Source organism: Ursus maritimus, unplaced genomic scaffold (genome assembly GCF_017311325.1).
Source record: "Ursus maritimus isolate PB19 unplaced genomic scaffold, ASM1731132v1 scaffold_19, whole genome shotgun sequence".
In the NCBI taxonomy this organism is placed as follows: Eukaryota; Metazoa; Chordata; class Mammalia; order Carnivora; family Ursidae; genus Ursus; species Ursus maritimus.
In genome coordinates, this window is record NW_024424341.1 from 54,509,621 (window position 1) to 54,528,630 (window position 19,010).

Here is a 19,010-nt window from a genome sequence, read left to right on the forward strand (position 1 = left end):
CGGTGTGCTGAGGAGGACACAGCATCATTCCTGTGGGACTCCTGCCCAAAATCCAGAACCTCTCTCCAATCATGAGACAGCATCAGACAAACTCAAATCGAAGCCTACAAAATAACTAATCAGTACTCTTCAAAAGGGCCAAGGTCCTGTAGCAACATTTTTTCTCGATAGGTCTCCTGAGGCGAGGGAAATAAAAGCAAAAATAAACCGTTGGGATTACATCACAATAAAAAACTGCTTTTTTTTTTTCTTCAAGATTTTATTTATTTATTTGACAAAGAGAGAGACAGCCAGTGAGAGAGGGAACACAAGCAGGGGGAGTGGGAGAGGAAGAAGCAGGCTCCCAGCGGAGGAGCCCAGTGCAGGGCTCGATCCCAGGACTCTGGGACCACGCCCTGAGCTGAAGGCAGACGCTTAACGACTGAGCCATCCAGGCGCCCCCACAAGAAAAAGCTTCCGCACAGCAAAGGAAACATTCAACAAAACTAAAGGGCAACCTAAGGAATGGGACAAGATATCTGCAAATCACATAGCTGATAAAGGGTTAATATCCAAAATATATAAAGAACTTACACAACTCAACAGCCAAAAAACAAATAATCCAATTAAAACTGGGCAGAAGACATGAACAGACATTTCTCGAAAGAAGACACAGAGATGGCCACATCTGAAACGACGGACATATGAAAAGATGCTCAAAATCATTCGTCAGGGAAATGCAGATCAAAACCACAATGAGATATCACCTTACACCTGTCAGAGTGGCTAAAACTAAAAACACGAGTAACAAGTACTGGCGAGGATGTGGAGAAAGGGGAACCCTCTTGTACTGCTGGTGGGAACGCAAACTGGTGCAGCCACTGTGGAAAACAGTATGGAGGGTCCTCAAAAAGTTACAAATAGGGGCACCTGGGTGGCTCAGTCGGTGAAGCGTCTGCCTTTGGCTCAGGTCACGATCCCAGGGTCCTGGGATCCAGCCCTGCGTTGCTCCCTGCTCAGCAGGGAGTCTGCTTCTCCCTGTCCCTCTCATCCTCCTCCTCACTTGTGCTCTCTCTATGTCTCAACTAAATAAATAAAATCTTTTTTTAAAAAAAGTTAAAAACAGAACTACCCTACGATCCAATAACTGCACTACTGGGTTATTTACCCAAAGAATACAAAACACTAATTCAAAGGGCTACATGCACCTGATGTTTATGGCAGCATTACTTACGACAGCCAAATTCTGGAAGCAGCCCAAGTGTCCGTCGAGAGATGAATGGAGTAAGGAGACGCAGTGTATATACACAGTGGAGTATTATCCAGCCATAAAAAAAGAATGAAGTCTTGCCATTTGCAACAACACAGATGGATCTAGAGGGTATAATGCTAAGCGAAATGAGTCAGAGAAAGACAAATACCATCTGATTTCACTTGTGTGGAATTTAAGAAACAAAACAAATGAGCAAAGGAAAAAAAGAGAGAGAGGGAGAGAGAGAAAGAGACAAACCAAGAAACAGACTCTTAATTCTAGAGAACACACTGATGGTGACCAGAGGGGAGGTGGGGGGGGGGTGAAAAGGGTGATGGGGATTAAGAGTGCACTTCTCATGGCGAGCACCCAGCGATGTATGGAAGTGCTGAATCACTACATTGTACACCTGAAACTCAACACTGCATGTTAAGTCTACTGGAATTAAAATTAAAAGCTTGGGGCGCCTGGGTAGCACAGTCGTTAAAGCGTCTGCCTTCGGCTCAGGGCGTGATCCCGGCGTTCCGGGATCGAGTCCCACATCGGGCTCCTCCGCTGGGGGCCTGCTTCTTCCTCTCTCACTCGCCTGCTGTGTTCCCTCTCTCGCTGGCTGTCTCTCTGTCACATAAATAAATAAAAATCTTAAAAAAAAATTAAATTAAATTAAATTAAAAGCTTAGGGGCGCCTGGGTGGCTCAGTCGTTAAGCGTCTGCCTTCGGCCCAGGGCGTGATCCTGGAGTTCTGGGATCGAGCCCCACATCAGGCTCTTCTGCTGGGAGCCTGCTTCTTCCTCTCCCACTCCCCCTGCTTGCATTCCCTCTCTCGCTGGCTGTCTCTCTCTCTGTCAGATAAATAAAATAAAATCTTTAAAAAAAATTAAATTAAATTAAAAGCTTAATTAAAAAAGGGTCAAGGTCATGGAAGACAAAGACTGAGACACTGTCACAGATTAAAGGGGACCAAGGAGACATGACAACTTAAATACGACACAGGATACTAGATAAAATCCTAGGGCAGAAAAAGGACACTGGCGGAAAAACTGGTAAACGGTGAATGAGGACCAACGTTGCGGGAACAGTAGTGAGCCTCGTTCGCTACCTGGGTCTGCTCGCGGTTCTGTGTTTATAACACGGATGTATCATGGGGGGGGCGGACTGAAAGGGATGCAGGAACTCTTCCTACCGGTTTTACAACTTTTCTGTAAATCTCAACTTCGCTGCAAGTAGAGAGATGAAAAAAGAGAGAGCTTCCAGGTGGCGAGTTGATGAGGACAGGGACCCTCTGCCACTCGCAGCTGCCGGTGTAAGTGTGCTGACACCCTTGACTTACTCATTCTGCTTCTGGGAACGGAGGCCAGATTTAGCAGCGCAAGTGGGAAATGCTTGCCTGGCACGTTAGTCCTGCGGCATCGTTTATAGAAACAAACAAAAAAAAGCTAGCAGAGACCCCTAGAAGACCTACGGCCTCCAAAATTACAGTAATTCTGCGAGCAGCAGAAAGAAACAGGAAGGAAGTTTTTTAGGTGATCAGTGTTCTTTCCCGGATAACGAGGTGGGTGAAAAGCAGCGAGGTCTAGCACGGGGTAGACTGTTTGCTACAGTCGTGGAAAAAAGGCAGAGTGGGTGTGGGGGAGGTGCGGATTAGCATCTGCTTGGAAACGCAGTTTTTGTTTTTTCCAGAAAACACACAAGAGTGGTTTGCCTCCATGGAGGGGAACGGGGTGCCCGGGACACAGAAGTGGAGGGAGACTTTACCCTACATCCTCTTTTGAACCTTAAGTCATGTGAACTCACTACCTTTTAAACAGGTTGTTAAAAAAAAAAAATCAACAAACAAGCTACCCAAAACCCAGGATTCCTGGTCAAGCCTGTTAGATTGAACACTCTGCTTTCTCCTCAAGGCCACAAACCTGGCGGTCGGGTAGAAAGGAGAAGCCACAAGAACACAGGGGAAAAGTGAAGGGGAGGAAATCCAGACAGGCTAGCTAGGGGATGCAGATGGTGGCAAGGCGACTAAGCCAGAAGGGAGGCCGGCCTGGGCACCCAAGGAGGCAGCTGAGCCAACAGACTAGAACAGCAGGCACCATGTCATTCTGAGAGTGGGGATAAGCTGAGGACCCCCAGGACCCCTCCTGGCGTGACAGAGGAGACTTCAGATGGTGAAACAGGGGGACTCCAGGAACAGCTGAGGGCAGGGTACCATGTTGAAAATGGCCCTGCCCCTCTGGCATGGGGCTGGTGGCCAATGCACAGAGGTTAAGAGTTTGCTAGACCTTGGACTTGAACCTCAGTGACCCTGCATGGATTTGCTGGGGCGAAACCACACCTTCCCATGAGGTACAGAAAGGGGGTGTCCTCAACGGTGAGCCTCGGTCATCTCAGGAGCTGGGAAAGACTGGGCCAAGGACATCTCAGTGTCCCGACGCTGCTCCCCTCTTCAGGAACATAGGGACCCTTCCCCTCTCTCCCTCCAAAGCCACAGTGAAGTGGGTATTAGCTGGTTTTGCTGGCCCAGCAGCCACTCCCCTTTCTCTGGAAACTGCCCCTGACTCTCTTTTGGGAAGCCCATCCCTCGCTGTTCCTCCACATTGTTCAGGGAAGGCCAACCCCACCCCCAGCTTTAGGTTCTGGCATTCAGCCCTGGGATTTTTCCTGGAATGTCAGAAAAGAGTCGTCCTCTCCTTCCTTTGGGGTTGCCTAGTGAATAGGATGTGAACCTGGAGCTACTGAGGCAACCTTGACCCCCAAAAAGAGAGAGCTTGCCTGAGAGAGAAGACAGCACAGAGAAATGTCCCAGGAATGGGACAGTGACTTCCAGGCATTGTCTGAGATCCTGAATCTAGTTGAGCTTGAAGCCAGATACTTCCAGAGTGTTTAGGCGTCTGCCCAGTACAGCAGAATTCTGTTGCTTGCAAGTAAGAGCTAGGGGAGGAGCCCAGGGTGGGGCTATCACCCCTTCTTGACAAACAGCCAGAGATAGGAGTTGCAGGTAGCCCTGCAGGGGAAACGCCTAGAAGCATGCACGTATGAATGGGTGTATGTAGAACATGGCACCAACATCCCAGCAGAAAGGCTAGAAGGACAAACATGGGTAGGGCTTCTGCGCAGAGCAAGAACAACTGTCTTTGAAAAACAGTAAAGCAAATTCCCTTTAACTCCTTTTTGTCCTCAGTTTCTTTTGTGACCATGACACAGGGTCCTTGCAGCCTTCTGGATCCAGTCTAAATGCATTAACATGGCCCAGTGTGATCTGTCCCTGAACAGCCATCCGGGCTCTTTTCTTGCCACTTCCAGTCCCACCATCTACTTTTCAGCCATGCCAGCCTCCCGTAAACTCCCCGTTACCCCTCGACCCTAGCACATACTGTTACCTATGCCTCTATCTTTCCACTTTGTCTGGCTCACTCTTCCTTAAGCTCTGAGCCATCTGCCTCTCCCCAGGCCCCAGACTGGCTAAGGACCCTCCTCCGAAGGCTCCCCCAGCCTAGCACTGACTACTTGTCTAGGGACCACTAACTAGCACAGGACCCAACACGGAGGAGATCCCAGGAAGTCATGGGTGGATAAATGAGATAAAGACGAATAAACAAGGTCAGGACAGGGTTTGTTTCACACCTGTGTCCCAGGCACCTAGCACAGGGCATGGAATAAAAAACGTCCATGGGGGGTATGCTGAAAGAAGACCAAAAGTGAAAATTTTTGAGATATAAAACTTATCAGCTTGGTGAGAAAAAGACACATTATTCAATCAATGCTGTTGGGACAAGTGGACAGCGCACTGCAAGAGAAAACAAGAAGGATCCCTACCTCACGTCTAATACCCCAAATAAACTGCAAATGCATCAAAGACTTAAACACGTACACAAACAGGGCTATAAAACTACAAGAAGAGGGGCACCTGGGTGGTGCAGTTGGTTAAGCATCCAACTTTTGGTTTCAGCTCAGGTCATGATCTCAGGGTCCTGGGACCAAGCCCCACATTGGGCTCCGCACGCAGTGTGGAGTCTGCTTGAGATTCTCTTTCTCCCTCTCCCTTTGCCCCCGCCCCCCGCTCGTGCTGTCTCTCTCTCTCTCTAATAAATAAAATCTTTTAAAAAAAAATTCTAGAAGAAAACATAAGAGAAATCATTTATAATCTAGAAATAATCTTTCTAAGCATGCCACAAAACCTATGACTAGATTTGACTAATATTCTTTTAAAAAAATAAGTAACTTTAATTCGTGGTAGCAACAGAATTGTGGTTGCCAGCATCCGAGATAGCCCCAATAATCCCTGTCTTCTGGCATTTACAGCCTTATATAGTCCTTTCCCACATTATGTTAGAGTTGGTCTGTATGACCAACAGAATATGGCCAAGGGGTAGTATGTCACTTCCACAATTCGGTTATAAAGACACTGACCCTTCAGTCTTAGTCATTTTCACTCTTAGGTCACTCTCTTTGGGGGAAGCCAGCTGCCAGATCATAAGTAGCCCTAAGGAGAGGTCCATGTACAGAGCGACTGAGCTCTTGGCCCAACAGCGCAAGTGAAAAACTGAGACCTACCAACGACCAGGTCAATGAATCAGCCAGGAAGCAGACCTCTCAGCGCCTGGCGAGCTTTCTGAGACACTGCACCAAACCACTCGACGAGGCCACTCCTAAATTCCTGATTCTCCGGAACTGTGTGAGATAATAAGTGTTTATTATCCTATGAAAAAGTACTCAACATCACAATTCATCAGGGAAAAGCAAGTGAGTTGCCATTTTACACCAACTGGAAAGGCTAAAATTAAACTGAAAACAATGATTATTGGCAAGGACGTGGAGCAACTAGACCCACGCTGGAAAACTCTTTGGTGGTTTCTTATAAAATTAAGACCACCTTTATCTTTGGGGCGCCTGGGTGGCCCAGTCAGTTAAGTGTCTGACTCTTGGTTTCAGCTCAGGTCATGATCTGAGTCGTGGGATCGAGCCCCACATCTGGTTTGGTGCTGGCATAGGGTCTGCTGGTCCTTCTCTCTGCTCCTCTCCCTGCTCTAATAAATAAATAAAAATCTTTAAATAATAAAAAAAATGGAATACCTTTATCTTTATCGTATAACTCAGACATCTCACTCCTAGGTATTTACCGAAAGCAAATGAAAACATAATCCTACACAGTCCTGTGCAAGAATATTCACAGTAGGGGCGCCCGGGTGGCACAGCGGTTAAGCATCTGCCTTCGGCTCAGGGCGTGATCCCGGCGTTCTGGGATCGAGCCCCACATCAGGCTTCTCCACTAGGAGCCTGCTTCTTCTTCTCCCACTCCCCCTGCTTGTGTTCCCTCTCTCGCTGGCTGTCTCTATCTCTGTCAAATAAATAAATAAAATCTTAAAAAAAAAAATGTTCACAGTAGCCTTACTGGTAATAACAAAAAAAAAAGGACACACAAATGTCCAAATGTCCCTCATTAAGAGAGTAGATAAATCAAGTTTGGCATGTTTATATATTGGAATAAAAAAATACATACTGGGCAACCCTCTCAGGTCCCCTCCCTCTTCAGAAACTCACTTTACTAACGCTCAATAAACTTTGCTGCCTGCACACAAGACACAAAAGAATACATACTACGAGCAGTAAAAGAAACGAACTATTATTGATACATACAGCAGAAATCTAACCCATCATGTGAACAAAAGCTAGACTTAAGTTCATATCGCATGATTCCATTTATATGAAGCTTAACAACAGTAAAACCGATCTATAGTGAGAGAGGTCACACAGGTGACAAAACAGGAAAGGAAGGAACTCCCAGGGGTGATGGAAATGTTTCAGATCTTGGAAGTTGGTTACATGGGTATATGCCTTAATCTGTACCCATTAAACTAGATGTTTTATTTTATTTTTCTCAGAGAGAGAGAGAGAGAAAGAGAGCACGCACACGAGGGGGGGGGCAGAGATAGAGGAATCTCTGAATAGATTCCACGATGAGTGCGGAGCCCAACACGGGGCTCGATCCCACGACCCTGAGATCATGACCTGAGCCAAAATCAAGAGCTGGACACTCAACCGACTGAGCCACCCAGGCGCCCTTAAACTACACCTTTTAGATCTGTACACTGCATTGTATAGATATTGTACAATAAATAATATGCAAAAAATAATAATTAAACGTAAGAGGAATTTGGGAGCCAAGGGGCTGATTTCTTACTCTGTGTTGCCTCAGGGAACTTGCTTCTCGCTCTGAGATACTTCCCCACTCATAAAACCAGGACAATCACATAAACTCCCTAATAAAGTGGTTAATATCATTTGCGGAGATCACAGAAAGCATAATGAATGAAAACTGTTAGCATCAGTTAAAAAATTATGATAAAGAGTAAATAGCTTCGAGCCAGTCCCTGCCCAGGACACCCTTTCCTGGATGTGTTCCAGCCCGCTGCAAGCCCACCCCAACACTGCTCCGGGTGTTACGAGATGTGTGGGGCCTCAACCAGGCAGGGGCTTCCTCCTCCGGACGGGCCCCCATCCTCTATCACTGCCTCTGGAGACAGCAGGGATGCAAGCTGCCACCAGTCACCAGAGGGGACACGGCTGGTTCTGTCTACTCCTCCACATCCCCACACTGGGTCCAAAGGATTCAGCAGTGCCAAACCCTGCCCTTCAGACTGGCCAATCAGACTGCATTCCTCAGGCTACAGTGATGGGCTCAAGGATGGGGATGTGACCCAAGCTGGACCACCAAGATTCAGCCTGGGAATTTGGGTGGGACTGTGGGGGAAAAGGACCTCTCTGGGCCCTGGAGTCACCAGGCAGGTAATTAATGTCCTCAACTGTGAGCTCCACGAGAGCAGGGGATTTTTGTCTGTTTTGGTGACTACGGAGTTAGTCAAACCTCCTAGAATAGTTCCTGGCATACAGCGGGCACTAAGCAAAGATTTGTTGAGTGAGTGGATTATACAAGCATGTCCTTGTCCCAGAAAATAATCCCACCTCCAACCCCCAGCGACACGTGGAGAGACCACCTCGACTTAGCACAGGCAGCATCTGGGAATTTCGGAGGCACAAGGGAAGCAGCTCACGAAGAGGCTAAGAGTGCTCTGGAGCCCGGTGGTCCTGGATTCAAGTCCTGGCTTGCTGTAACCTCGGGCGAATTTCTCAACATCTTGGCAGCTCCGGTTCCTCTTTCTTAAAATGGAGATCATTCTTCCTGGCTCGTCGGGAAGCTGGCACATGCAGGGCTTTGCATGAACTGACATCAGGTCCCTGAACAGCTCTGCTCAATTTTTTCATCCATTAAGGTAGTGGTAATGCTTAAGCCTTAGTGCTCATGATTGTTAAGGCTACTTTGTATTTTTTTTTCTTAAGATTTCTTTTTTGTTTTTAAGTAATCTCCACACCCCATGTGGAGCTTGAACTTACAACCCTGAGATCACGAGGTGCACGCTCTACCGACTAAGCCAGCCAGACGTCCCTACTGTATACTATTTTTTACTGTCTTATTAACAATATCCTCTCCTGCCATTAGAGTCTAGAAGCGACGGTCACCCCTCTGACTTCCCATATAGCAAGTGGTGGTATGCGACTCAATTCTGGCCAATAAACAGTGAAGGAATTCTCCTGGGGGCTTGAAAAGCACACGCTCATTTCCCAGCCCCCCAGCCCTCACACACACACACACACACACACACACACACACACTCCCTCCTTTGGACACTGCTGTATAAAGGAACGATGTCTGGAGCTCCAGCAGCCCTTTGAAGCCTTGAGGAGAGTTACTGCCTGAACACAAAGATGGCAGAGACAGAAAGGGTCTTCAGGTCCCTAATGACACCACCAAGCCACCAAACCAAGCACAGAGCCACTTTCCTCCACCAACAATAAACATCCTTTTGATTAAAGTTTGATTTACTGGCTGGGTTTTCAATTAACCACAGATAAGCACAAACTGATTTGTATCCTGTTCTTTCTTTCATAATAAGCATATACGACTTTTGTAAATTTAGTAAGTTACTTCAGAAAACCTCGAAGGAAAAAAATATACCCTAAAACCCACAAGTAACATAAAATTTGATTCAATTTAAAAAGAGATGAGGGCTGCCTGGGTGGCTCAGTGGGTTAAGCATCTGTCTTCGGCTCAGGTCATGATCCCGGGGTCCTGGGATGGAGCCCCGAGTTGGGTTCTCTGCTCGACGGGGAGCCTGCTTCTCCCTCTCCCTCTGCCCCCCCCCATGCTCATTCTCTCATGCACTCTCTGTCTCCAAGAAATAAAAAAAATTTAAAAATAAAAAAATAAAAAGAGAGATAAAAATGGCCACACACTAGGCCCTCAGCGGGGGGTAGCTGTGGCCATATACTCATCAAAGGCAGAACCTGGGTGAGTCTGACAGCAGAGGGACAGCTTAGTAAATGCGGGGACTGAGGGAGCTCCTGAGGAAATCACCAGCTATGTGGGGGCTTAAGGGTCTGAGCTGGGGCCAACTGGAGCTGGAAAGCAGGAAAAGAGGAGCCAAGAAGCTGGAAGGTGGCTAGGACTCCCCAGTGAGGGGTAGAGGCACATCCTGGGGGGCCGAGCCTTCAGGGCAGGCCTCTCAGGAAATGACTACGGAGTCTCAAGGAGGGGTGAACACAGAGGAGTAGAAAGGTGTTTCCCTGGGGCACAGGAAGAAAATGTCAGAACTTCTGGTTATGCTTATGTCTGGAAGAAGGAGGAGGGAAGGGAGAAGAAGGAAGAGTAACAAGATGAGGGAAGGGGAGGAGGAAGAGAAGAAATGAAGCTTTTCTAGTGCCTCTCAGCAGACAGGTGCCCTCAGCAAGCCCAGATGCTGAAAGGGCGGCCCAGGCGCCCTCTCCTGGCCACTCAGTGTAGTGCGGCCCAGGCAGACGAACTCCAGGGGATATTCCCAGACCGCGATTCAATCAGCCCGCACAAAAGGGCTTCCTAAAAAGGACTGCTGCTCAGAAACCATGCGCTGAAGATTTAGCAATGTGAGCGCAAGCAAATTCCAACAAATGCCTCTGCATATGAAGGGTGGGCCTGAAAAATGAGCAGCGGGATTAAATGGAGCCAACGGCACACTTCTCTCATTGGGCTCCCTGTGGCTCCCTGAGGTCTCTGCCAGCTCTGCCAGCCGCACACAAAGAATGTCAAAACTAGCCTCTCGCAGAGGGCTACACCAAGAGTTTCCAAATGTGTTTAACAATGTCTGCATAAGAAAATATCTTTAGCGAGAGCAAAAATATTTGGGTGGCCGTGAATACATAAACTAATAATTTTATTTTTAAAATATGAATTCCACACCTTTCAATTTTTAAAAAAGATTTCACTTATTTATTTGTCAGAGAGAGAGAAAGAGCGCACAAGCGGGGGGAGCAGCAGAGGCGGAGGGAGAAGCAGGCTGGGATCATGATCTGAGCCGAAGGCAGACGCTTCACCGACTGAGCCACCCAGGTGTCCGCCACACCTTCCCACTTCTTAACATTTTTGAACACACACAATATATTCGCGGTATTATATGTCGGCGCTACACACGACTGCTCATGACACACACACACACACACACGCACACACCGGGGAGAATGTGCAACATGTTTCCTTAACGGGAGAGCTTAATGCAAGCAGCGTTTGGTCACCAGCCACGGCCTGGCTGTCAGGAGACATAATTCATGTGGTGCTCTCGAGATTATAAATAGACTCCAGGGAAGTGAGTTGTCAAACGTTCATGCACAGGAGGATCCTCTCTGGACAATGTTAAAAATAAAAACGTCCTCCCCCCTTCCTTCCCCAGATGGACCCAATCAGGACCTACAGGTGGTGCTCCTGGGCACCTAAGGGGAGCACCCCACAAAACATTTTGTTCCCCCTTCGGATGTCTGTCAGCGCGCCAGTCCCCTCTGCAGCTGTGTTTCATCTGGTATTTTTTTTTTTTAAAGATTTTATTTATTTGACAGAGAGACAGCCAGCGAGAGAGGGAACACAAGCAGGGGGAGTAGGAGAGGAAGAAGCAGGCTCCCAGCGGAGAAGTCTGATGTGGGGCTCGATCCCAGAACGCCGGGATCACGCCCTGAGCCGAAGGCAGATGCTTAACGACTGTGCCACCCAGGCGCCCCTCATCTGGTATTTATTTAATCCTTAGACTGAGCTCTGAACGTCAACCGTGTCATTTCTCAAAGTTCTAGTTGGTTCTTGTTCCAACTTCCTGGTAATTTCTGATTGCACGCACGTTTTCATATCCCTCCTATTTTATCCTTTTCCCATATAAACATAGGTATTTTATACCGACATCTGGTCATTCTGATACCCACAATGTTTGCAGGTCTTGACCCTCCATGTTTTGTGTCTGCTGACTCTCGCTCATGGTGCCTCTTTTTCCATACAGCATGTAATTTTTTATCATGAGATGTGCCGAACTCCACCTGAAGGAATTCCCAAGGCTCCGTCATAGGGGCACTCTCCAGAGAGGGTCTGTCCTTGTCAAGTGCACACAGACCTGGGTTCATTCTCCGCTTGCTGTTTCCAGCGCCTTTCAGAGAGTATAATTCAGTTCCCCAGACCCACATAAGGGACAGGCAGGGCAGTGGCTCTAAGTTCTCAGAGGAGACATTTTCAATCTCCATCCAGCCCTAAGGCTGTGTCTTTGGAGGGTGGGTTTTTTCCTAGTTCACCCTGTCCCTGAGGGGTACCTTTCCTGGGATCTGGTTTTACACAAGACGGTCCCCTGCCCAGTGTTCCCACAGGATAGCCGCTGTCCCCAAGGCCATGTGACTCTGCCCATATCCCCGGAGCATATAAGGCACCTTCAATACTTACTCCCCTCCTCGGCTCCTTGCTCCTGCTTTCTCGTTGCTCTGAGAGGAATCAATTTCCTTCCTTGCAGGTACCCCCTTCTTTTCAAAGGATGCTCTAAATATTCTGTGAAGCAGGAGGTAGTGGGAGGCCCTCTACTCTGCCATACTGCCCCCTCTCTGTTTGACTCAGAGACAGACCTCCAATCCCGGCTCCTCATCAGACCGACACAGTAACTGCCCCCTGCTAGTGAGAAGTGTTCACGGGAAAGCCCGGGCCCTTACGCCTGTGGTAAGCCTGTGAGCGCTGACGGAGGAAGAGGGACCGATACCATCAACAGGCGGAAGTGCTGACTGCTCGGCTCCCGATGGCAGGCCAGGGGTGCACAAGGAGAAGGACCACACTGGAAGGTTTCACACTGAGGTGATGATGATGATGACGACGACGACAGCAGCAATGATCATGATGCCTGGCATTTCTACCCATTCGACCAACATTTATGCAGCACTTCAGGGCCGGGGCACCGTTTAATGCTCCATGGATATTAACCCAGGGAGTTGTCATAACAATACGATGTACAGACAACGAAACAGAGGCCCAAGAAGCTAAGTCACCTGGCCAGCGTGACACAGACTGGGATTCACCCACGGGCGGCCCAGTCCAGAGGAGGGGTACTTGGTGGCTCGGCCACACCGCTGTTTACCGAACTAAGAACGTGCCAGGCCCACACCAAGCATACTGGTGCGTGCAACAGATCCTCCCGTCAGACCTCTGAGGCACGGAGTCTGAAACTGAGCTCAGGAGACTGAACTCTAGGTGTCAGCAGGGGAGAACGCGTCTCCTCTCCTCGCCTTTTTTTGGCTTCTAGAAGCTGCCTGCATTTCTTGGCTCGTGGCCCCTCCTCCATCTTCCAGACCAGAGGGCAGCGCATTCAAATAGTCCCCCTTCCCCTCTCCCTCTTTCACTTACAAGGCCTCTTATGATCAGCCGCCTGGATAACCCAGGATACTCCCCCTAGGCCCAAATCCTTGACTGAATCACATCTGTAAAGTCCCCTTTGTCATGGAAGTTAACACATTCAACAGGTTCCTGGGATTAAGATGTGGACATCTCTGGGGGGCAATTATCCTGCCTACCATGAGTAATAAACTAGGAAAATGACAAGTATACTCTAACGAATGAGCAGGAACAAACTGGAATTTTCCCACTGCCCAGAGACACCCGATGGCTCCTCTGGAAGTGTCAGTGGTACACTCGGCAAGAGCGGTCCCAACCTGCCTGGATCACCAACCTTTTATTTTTTCTCCCCCAGAAATCTTTGTTTAAAAAGATCCTTGCCGGCAGATAGTCTCTCCTTTGCTGTCCTGCCCTCGGCTCCCTTGCGGTGGATTCAATACACTTCTCTCTTCTTTGTTCTGCCTCAGGTGAATTCTTCTACCGTCCAAGCCGCTGGCGCCCACCCGATGGGGTTGCCCCACTTTGGTGGCCCTCACGGGGACCCTCTGCGGCCAAGGACTGTCCCCTGATTCTCTGGGAATTTCTCGGCACTTCCCCTCGGTGGACTGACTCTAGCTCTCCTTGGGGAGGTGACTCCTCAGTGAGGATCTGAAGCCCCAGGGGGAACCAGCCAGGTGGCCTGAAAGGGCGAGGGATTGCCCCTTTTACCCTTTGGAGGGATCCTTCCCTCCCTCTCCTGTCTCTTTTTGGCCCTTCGGCAGCCTAACGCTAGTACCCCTCAGACAACTGAAGGTCTCTGGCCAGGGGCTGCTTCCCAGCGTGGTCTAAAGGTCTGAGGCCAAACAGGTCGGCCTGTCTGAGCCTGTGGGGGTGAAGGATCTCTTTCCTCTCCTCTCCCACTCTGTCCCCCTCAGTCTCCATTTCCAAGGTGGGGCACAGCTGGCAGCGGCAGCTCATCTGGGGCGACCCTTACACGTCACGGACTCAGATGGGACCCTACCCTGATGCCGGCTGGCTCTCAGCCCCTTGCTCCTCCCCCCTGCCTTTTCCCTTTGTCCTCATGGGTCCAGCCACCATCTTGATCTACAGACAAAAGACATTCCTCGGTGTCTGAGTGAATCCACCAATTCCATATATGAGATATGAGTCATGGTTCAACAAGAATTCCAGCCCATACCATCAGACAGTTCCCTCCTCCTAAAGCCCATGGCCCTGGCCACCAACGAATTTCACTCAAATCACCTATCAGCATGTTAATCTAATACCACGCACTGGTGTGTCACTGCACAGAACCCCTGCTGGACCCACAAGTCTAGAGACAGACAGCACCCCTGCCCCCACCCCCACTCATTGTCCATCTGTCAGCAGGGAATGTAGAGGCCGCTGTTAGGCAACAGGCTTGAGCACTGGAAATAGGAGTTAAGGCGAAAGGGCCCATGGTGACCCCCTGGCTGAAAGCAAACAGGCCCATTAGGCGGCCCACCTCGAAAGAGCCATAAGCCCCAGCTGACCAATGGGCTACTTACAACCAGGCACAGGTACCAAAAAAGGAAAATTCCACCTGTTCCCATACCTCCTCACTCCCCCCCCACCATTAACTATAGGCCCCCACCACTGCCTCCTGGCGGACAGTCTTTCCTCTGCTGCTCTGCCCGCTACTGCTCCCTTGCAGTGTATCCATTAAACTTCTATGAATGAATGAATGAATGAATGAATGAAAAAATAAAACAAAACAAAACAGATCCTTGCCTCCCCAACATAGTGCATCACTGATGATTTATGCTTCTTGCTTTACTGCTCCCACCGACCACTCCAGCCTCCACTGTGAGAAGACAGCCAGGCTACCCTGCTGAGTCAAGGGAACCTCAGCCAGAGACACAGATGCTGGACGCGCCGGTCAGCACTGGAGGCCTGACCCAGAACACACAGTTGCTATAGGCTCTGGAAAATTCCAACCACACAGGCTGGGGGGCCACAGCAAAGGGCAAAGAGCAGCGTAAGGATGGTAACGTAATTTTAAAAGTATAAATATAGTCAGTCAGAGCAGTCCGATATGTAATAACATCACCAACTAAACCTATCCTGGTCCTCTCTGTCCAACCTGCCCCTCCTGCAGTCGGCCGTGTCGCGCCCAACCCAGGGGAAATCCTGCCAGCGCTGCCTTCCAAACAAATCTACTGGGTATTCATTACTTAAGGGGAAAAGGAAAGGTTCCTCCAGTGGTCACCACCTTAACCAAGGGATCCAAGTTACCATCACAAATGACGGAACAAACAGACATCAGGAGCCCCCTGAGGTGGTGTCCTTAGGACACACCTTCGTGTGTGTGTGTGTGTGTGTGTGTGTGTGTGTGGTGTTCTTGCCAAAGATGCTCAGTGTGAATCAAATCAGAGGAAGCAGTCAGAAAACTCCAGATTGTGAGACACTATGGGACAACTGGCTTGGAGTCTTAAAAATGTCAATGCCATTAAAAAAAAAAAAACCAAGAACACCAGCATAGAGCAGGATCAGCAAACTTCTGTAAAAGGCCATAGAGTCAATAATTTAGATCTGTGGGCCATAAAACCCAACTCTGCAGCCACATACAATATGCAAACCAATGGGTGTGACTGTGTGTCAATAAAACTTTATTTACAAAGACAGGCAGTGGGAGGGTTTGCTGAACCACTAGGAGATTGAAGGGTATTAAAGAGGCACGATAATCAAATGCAGTGCATGACCCTCGAGCAGACCCTAGATCAAAAATAATAATAAACAGGACATTTTGGAAAAAACTGGAGAAATCAGAATATGAGCTATATATTAAATATTAGTTATATACTGAATAATATTGGTATCAATATCATTATTTTCAATGTTAAACTCTTCAGATATGATATTGGTGCTGTGTTATATACGAGAATGTCTTTGTTCTTAGGAAACACTGGCTAAAATATTTAGGAGTAAAGTGTTATGTCCACAACTTATTTTCCAATCGTTCGGAAAAAAAAGAGCATGTGTATACATATATACACGCGTCCATATACGAGAGTGAAGAGAAAACAAATCTGCTGGAAGCTAATAACTGATGAACTAGGTAATGAAGGGTATATAACTGATGACTATACCAGTCTTCCTTTTATTTTTAATAACTTAAACTTTTATTTTTTTAATAAGTTTTTTTTCTGAAGAATTTTTATTTATTTATTTGACAAAGAGAGAGCACAAGCAGGTGGAGTAGCAGGTAGAGGGAGAGGGAGAAGCAGGCTCCTGGCTGAGCAAGGAGCCAGATGTGGGGGCTCAATCCTAGGATCCTGGGAACATGACCTGAGCCAAAGGCAGTCGCTTAACCAACCGAGCCACCTAAGTGTCCCAAACTTTTTTTTTTTTTTAAGTTTATTTACGTATTTTTCAGTAATCTCTGCTCGCAACATGGGGCTCAAACTCATGAGCCCGAGATGAGGCGTCACATACCTTTGCAACTGAGCCAGCCAGGTGCCCCTATACCATTCTCTCTTTCAACTGTTCAGAGGGTCTGAAATTTTAAAATGAAGGCGAAAAAAATGCCTCCAGAAACTGACCCCTCCTCCCCACTCACCTCCCACCTGGAGTACTGTGGTCACCTCCTCCCTGCATCCAACCTCACCCTAGGACTGCCAAAGGGATCCTATCATCATATGGCTCAGACCCTGTCCCTCCTCTGCTGATACCCTCCAGTGAGTTCCATCCACTCGGGAGTAATGCCAAAGCACTGCAGGGGCCCACAGGCCCTGCACGATCTGCCCCTCTCTCCACCAGCTTCCTCTCACCTCAGTCTCCACTCAGTCCCTCTGTTCAGCTACATTGGCCTCCTTGCTGTTCTTCAAACCTGCCAGGCAAACTGTCACCTCAGGGCCTTTGCATGTGAGAGAATGCTCTTTCTCAGATACCTGCACTGCTCGTTCCTTCCTCTCCTCATATCCTCAATGAGGTCTCCCTGACATCCTATCTGAACTTCCAACCTTCCCCCCAGACAGTCCTCTTTTCGTATCCCTGATGTTTTCTCCAGAGCAAGTACTGCTAGCTAATATAATTCATATTTTAACTATTTATTTTGTTTATTGGCTGGCTCCCCCCCCACACACACACACCCTGCCCACCCCAAGAATGTAAAATCCCCAAGGACAAGATTTTTGCCTTTTCTTCTTTTCTGTATCCACACCATCTACCCAACAGCGTATCTTGGTGCCACCCACTGACTTAACATTTTACATCCATTCACTCCTCAGAACAACATAAGTATTATTTACAGCATAAATGCACATAGAGCCTATACACAAAATGGGAATGATAACAGTGCCTACCTCATAATTTGTGAGGATTTAATGCTGGAAGGCCTGTGAAGTGCTTAGCATAGGGCTTGGCACAAAGCCGAATGCCCACTAAATGTTGCTATTACATAATACCCATTGTACAGAAGAGAAAACCGAAGCTCTGAGGGGGTAAGTGACTCGGCCAGGGAGTCGTAGGGCCCAGATGAGAATCCATGTCAGTCTGACCCAAGAAGCCACTTTCTACGCTACGGCGCTAACACACATCACAGGGTTTAGGGGGAAGGCAGTGGCAGGAAACAGAAACTAGCTCTGGGAATCCAGAGTGCAGGACTCGGATCCTGACTCTGGCATAAACTCCACGTGTGACCTGAGCAATTCACTTCTGGTCTCGAGGCCTGTTTTCTCTTGTATAAACGGGAAGTCATTTCCCCTCCCTGACGTGAGGACAAAAACAGTGTGAGGGTCAAAGGAGAGAGCGGAGAGGAGAGCAGTCTGGTAACTGGGAAATCCGACATTTCGCCATTCTAAGATCTGCACCTCTGGCAGAGGCCCCACAAAACACCAAAGGACCAAGAATTCTGCAAACTTTCAGCACCCAAACTTATAAGGAAAAAAGGTACGCTCCCTTTAACCATTTGGCCTCGGAGCATGCTCCCCGCTCTCCCTCGACATCATCCCTGCTGTCTGGTGAGATTCTCCTCACCCTTCGGGTCCCAGCCCAGAGGTCTCCCCTGCCAGGAAGCCCTCCCTGAACGCCATGCCTGGTCAGGTACCTCACCTCCCAGGAGGGGAAAGAAACTGAACCACGGGGTGGGGTTTTGGAAACCAAACTGTCTAAGGATGGCCGGGCCAACTACCCGGTCAGGTCTCCCCTCGGTCCCGCCCCCAACTCCTCTCAGTCCAAGGATGTCCCACCCATATCACTCCCTTCCCCCATACTATTGGTTCGTCTGGACGTCAGTCTCCACGCGCTCTCTTCCTCTATTGGCTGGTATTCCCAAATCGGCGCGGGCGCCCTGGCCCGCCCCCTGCCCCAAGCCTGTTCGTGGTATTGGGCTACCAGCATGCCCTTCTTCCAGGACCCCTCCCTATTGGCTGCAGGACTTTGCCGGTTCAGGCTGTGATTGGTTGTAAACAGAAGTCCATCCCTTGAGCAACCACCAGAGAGGGGTTGGAGAATGGAAAGGTTGGAGGGACGTGGGGTCAAACTCACGCTGAGCCGGCGGGAGGCAGATATAGGTCTTGAAGAACTCGCTTCGGCGGGCGGCCTCCTTAATACGGTTGGCAAGCGGCTTGCTGACCTGCCGGATGCCCAGGTATAGCAGCTTCGCCATAGGGAACGCGCCCACCACCATCTTGGCGGTCGCACGGGGCACGCGCAACCTTGCCGACTGGGCGGGGCGCCTCGGATCTCTCCCTCCTCCCCCTCCCGCTCGTCTCCGTGCGTGCGTACGTGCGTACGCTCGGGGGTGGAGCACTGCAGGGGCGCTCCCTGATGTCACCGCGTCGACGCTGACGCCTGTCGTCCGATCGCTGAATATGCAAATAAAAGGCGGAAGTGAGGCGGGTCAGGGGGCGGTGCCGTTAAACGGCTGTTCGCGGGAGCGTGGTTGGATTCCCACGCCCGCCTTGGCTGCTGTCACCGTGTTCCTTCGTGACGTCTTGTACTTAGGTGGCTTCCCCGCTTAAAGGAGGCTCTTAATTAGTCCTAATTAGGGCTAACGAGTCCCAAATACGCTTTCCCCTCATGTGGAGCTCTCACTGGGAATAAGAAGAAACCGAC

General features: G+C 49.1%; 1 protein-coding gene across 1 annotated transcript in view; it reads right to left on the reverse strand.

Annotated features, from left to right (window-relative positions):
* LOC103657055 (optic atrophy 3 protein-like) overlaps positions 1-18,714 on the reverse strand; it is a 42,712-nt gene extending 23,998 nt beyond the window's left edge. Inside the window, exon 1 of the mRNA XM_008684465.2 lies at positions 18,441-18,714. Within this exon, the coding sequence (XP_008682687.2) occupies positions 18,441-18,582 (142 nt within the window). The 5' untranslated portion in view covers positions 18,583-18,714. The remainder of the gene's footprint in view (positions 1-18,440) is intronic.
* Between the last annotated feature and the right edge of the window lie 296 nt (positions 18,715-19,010).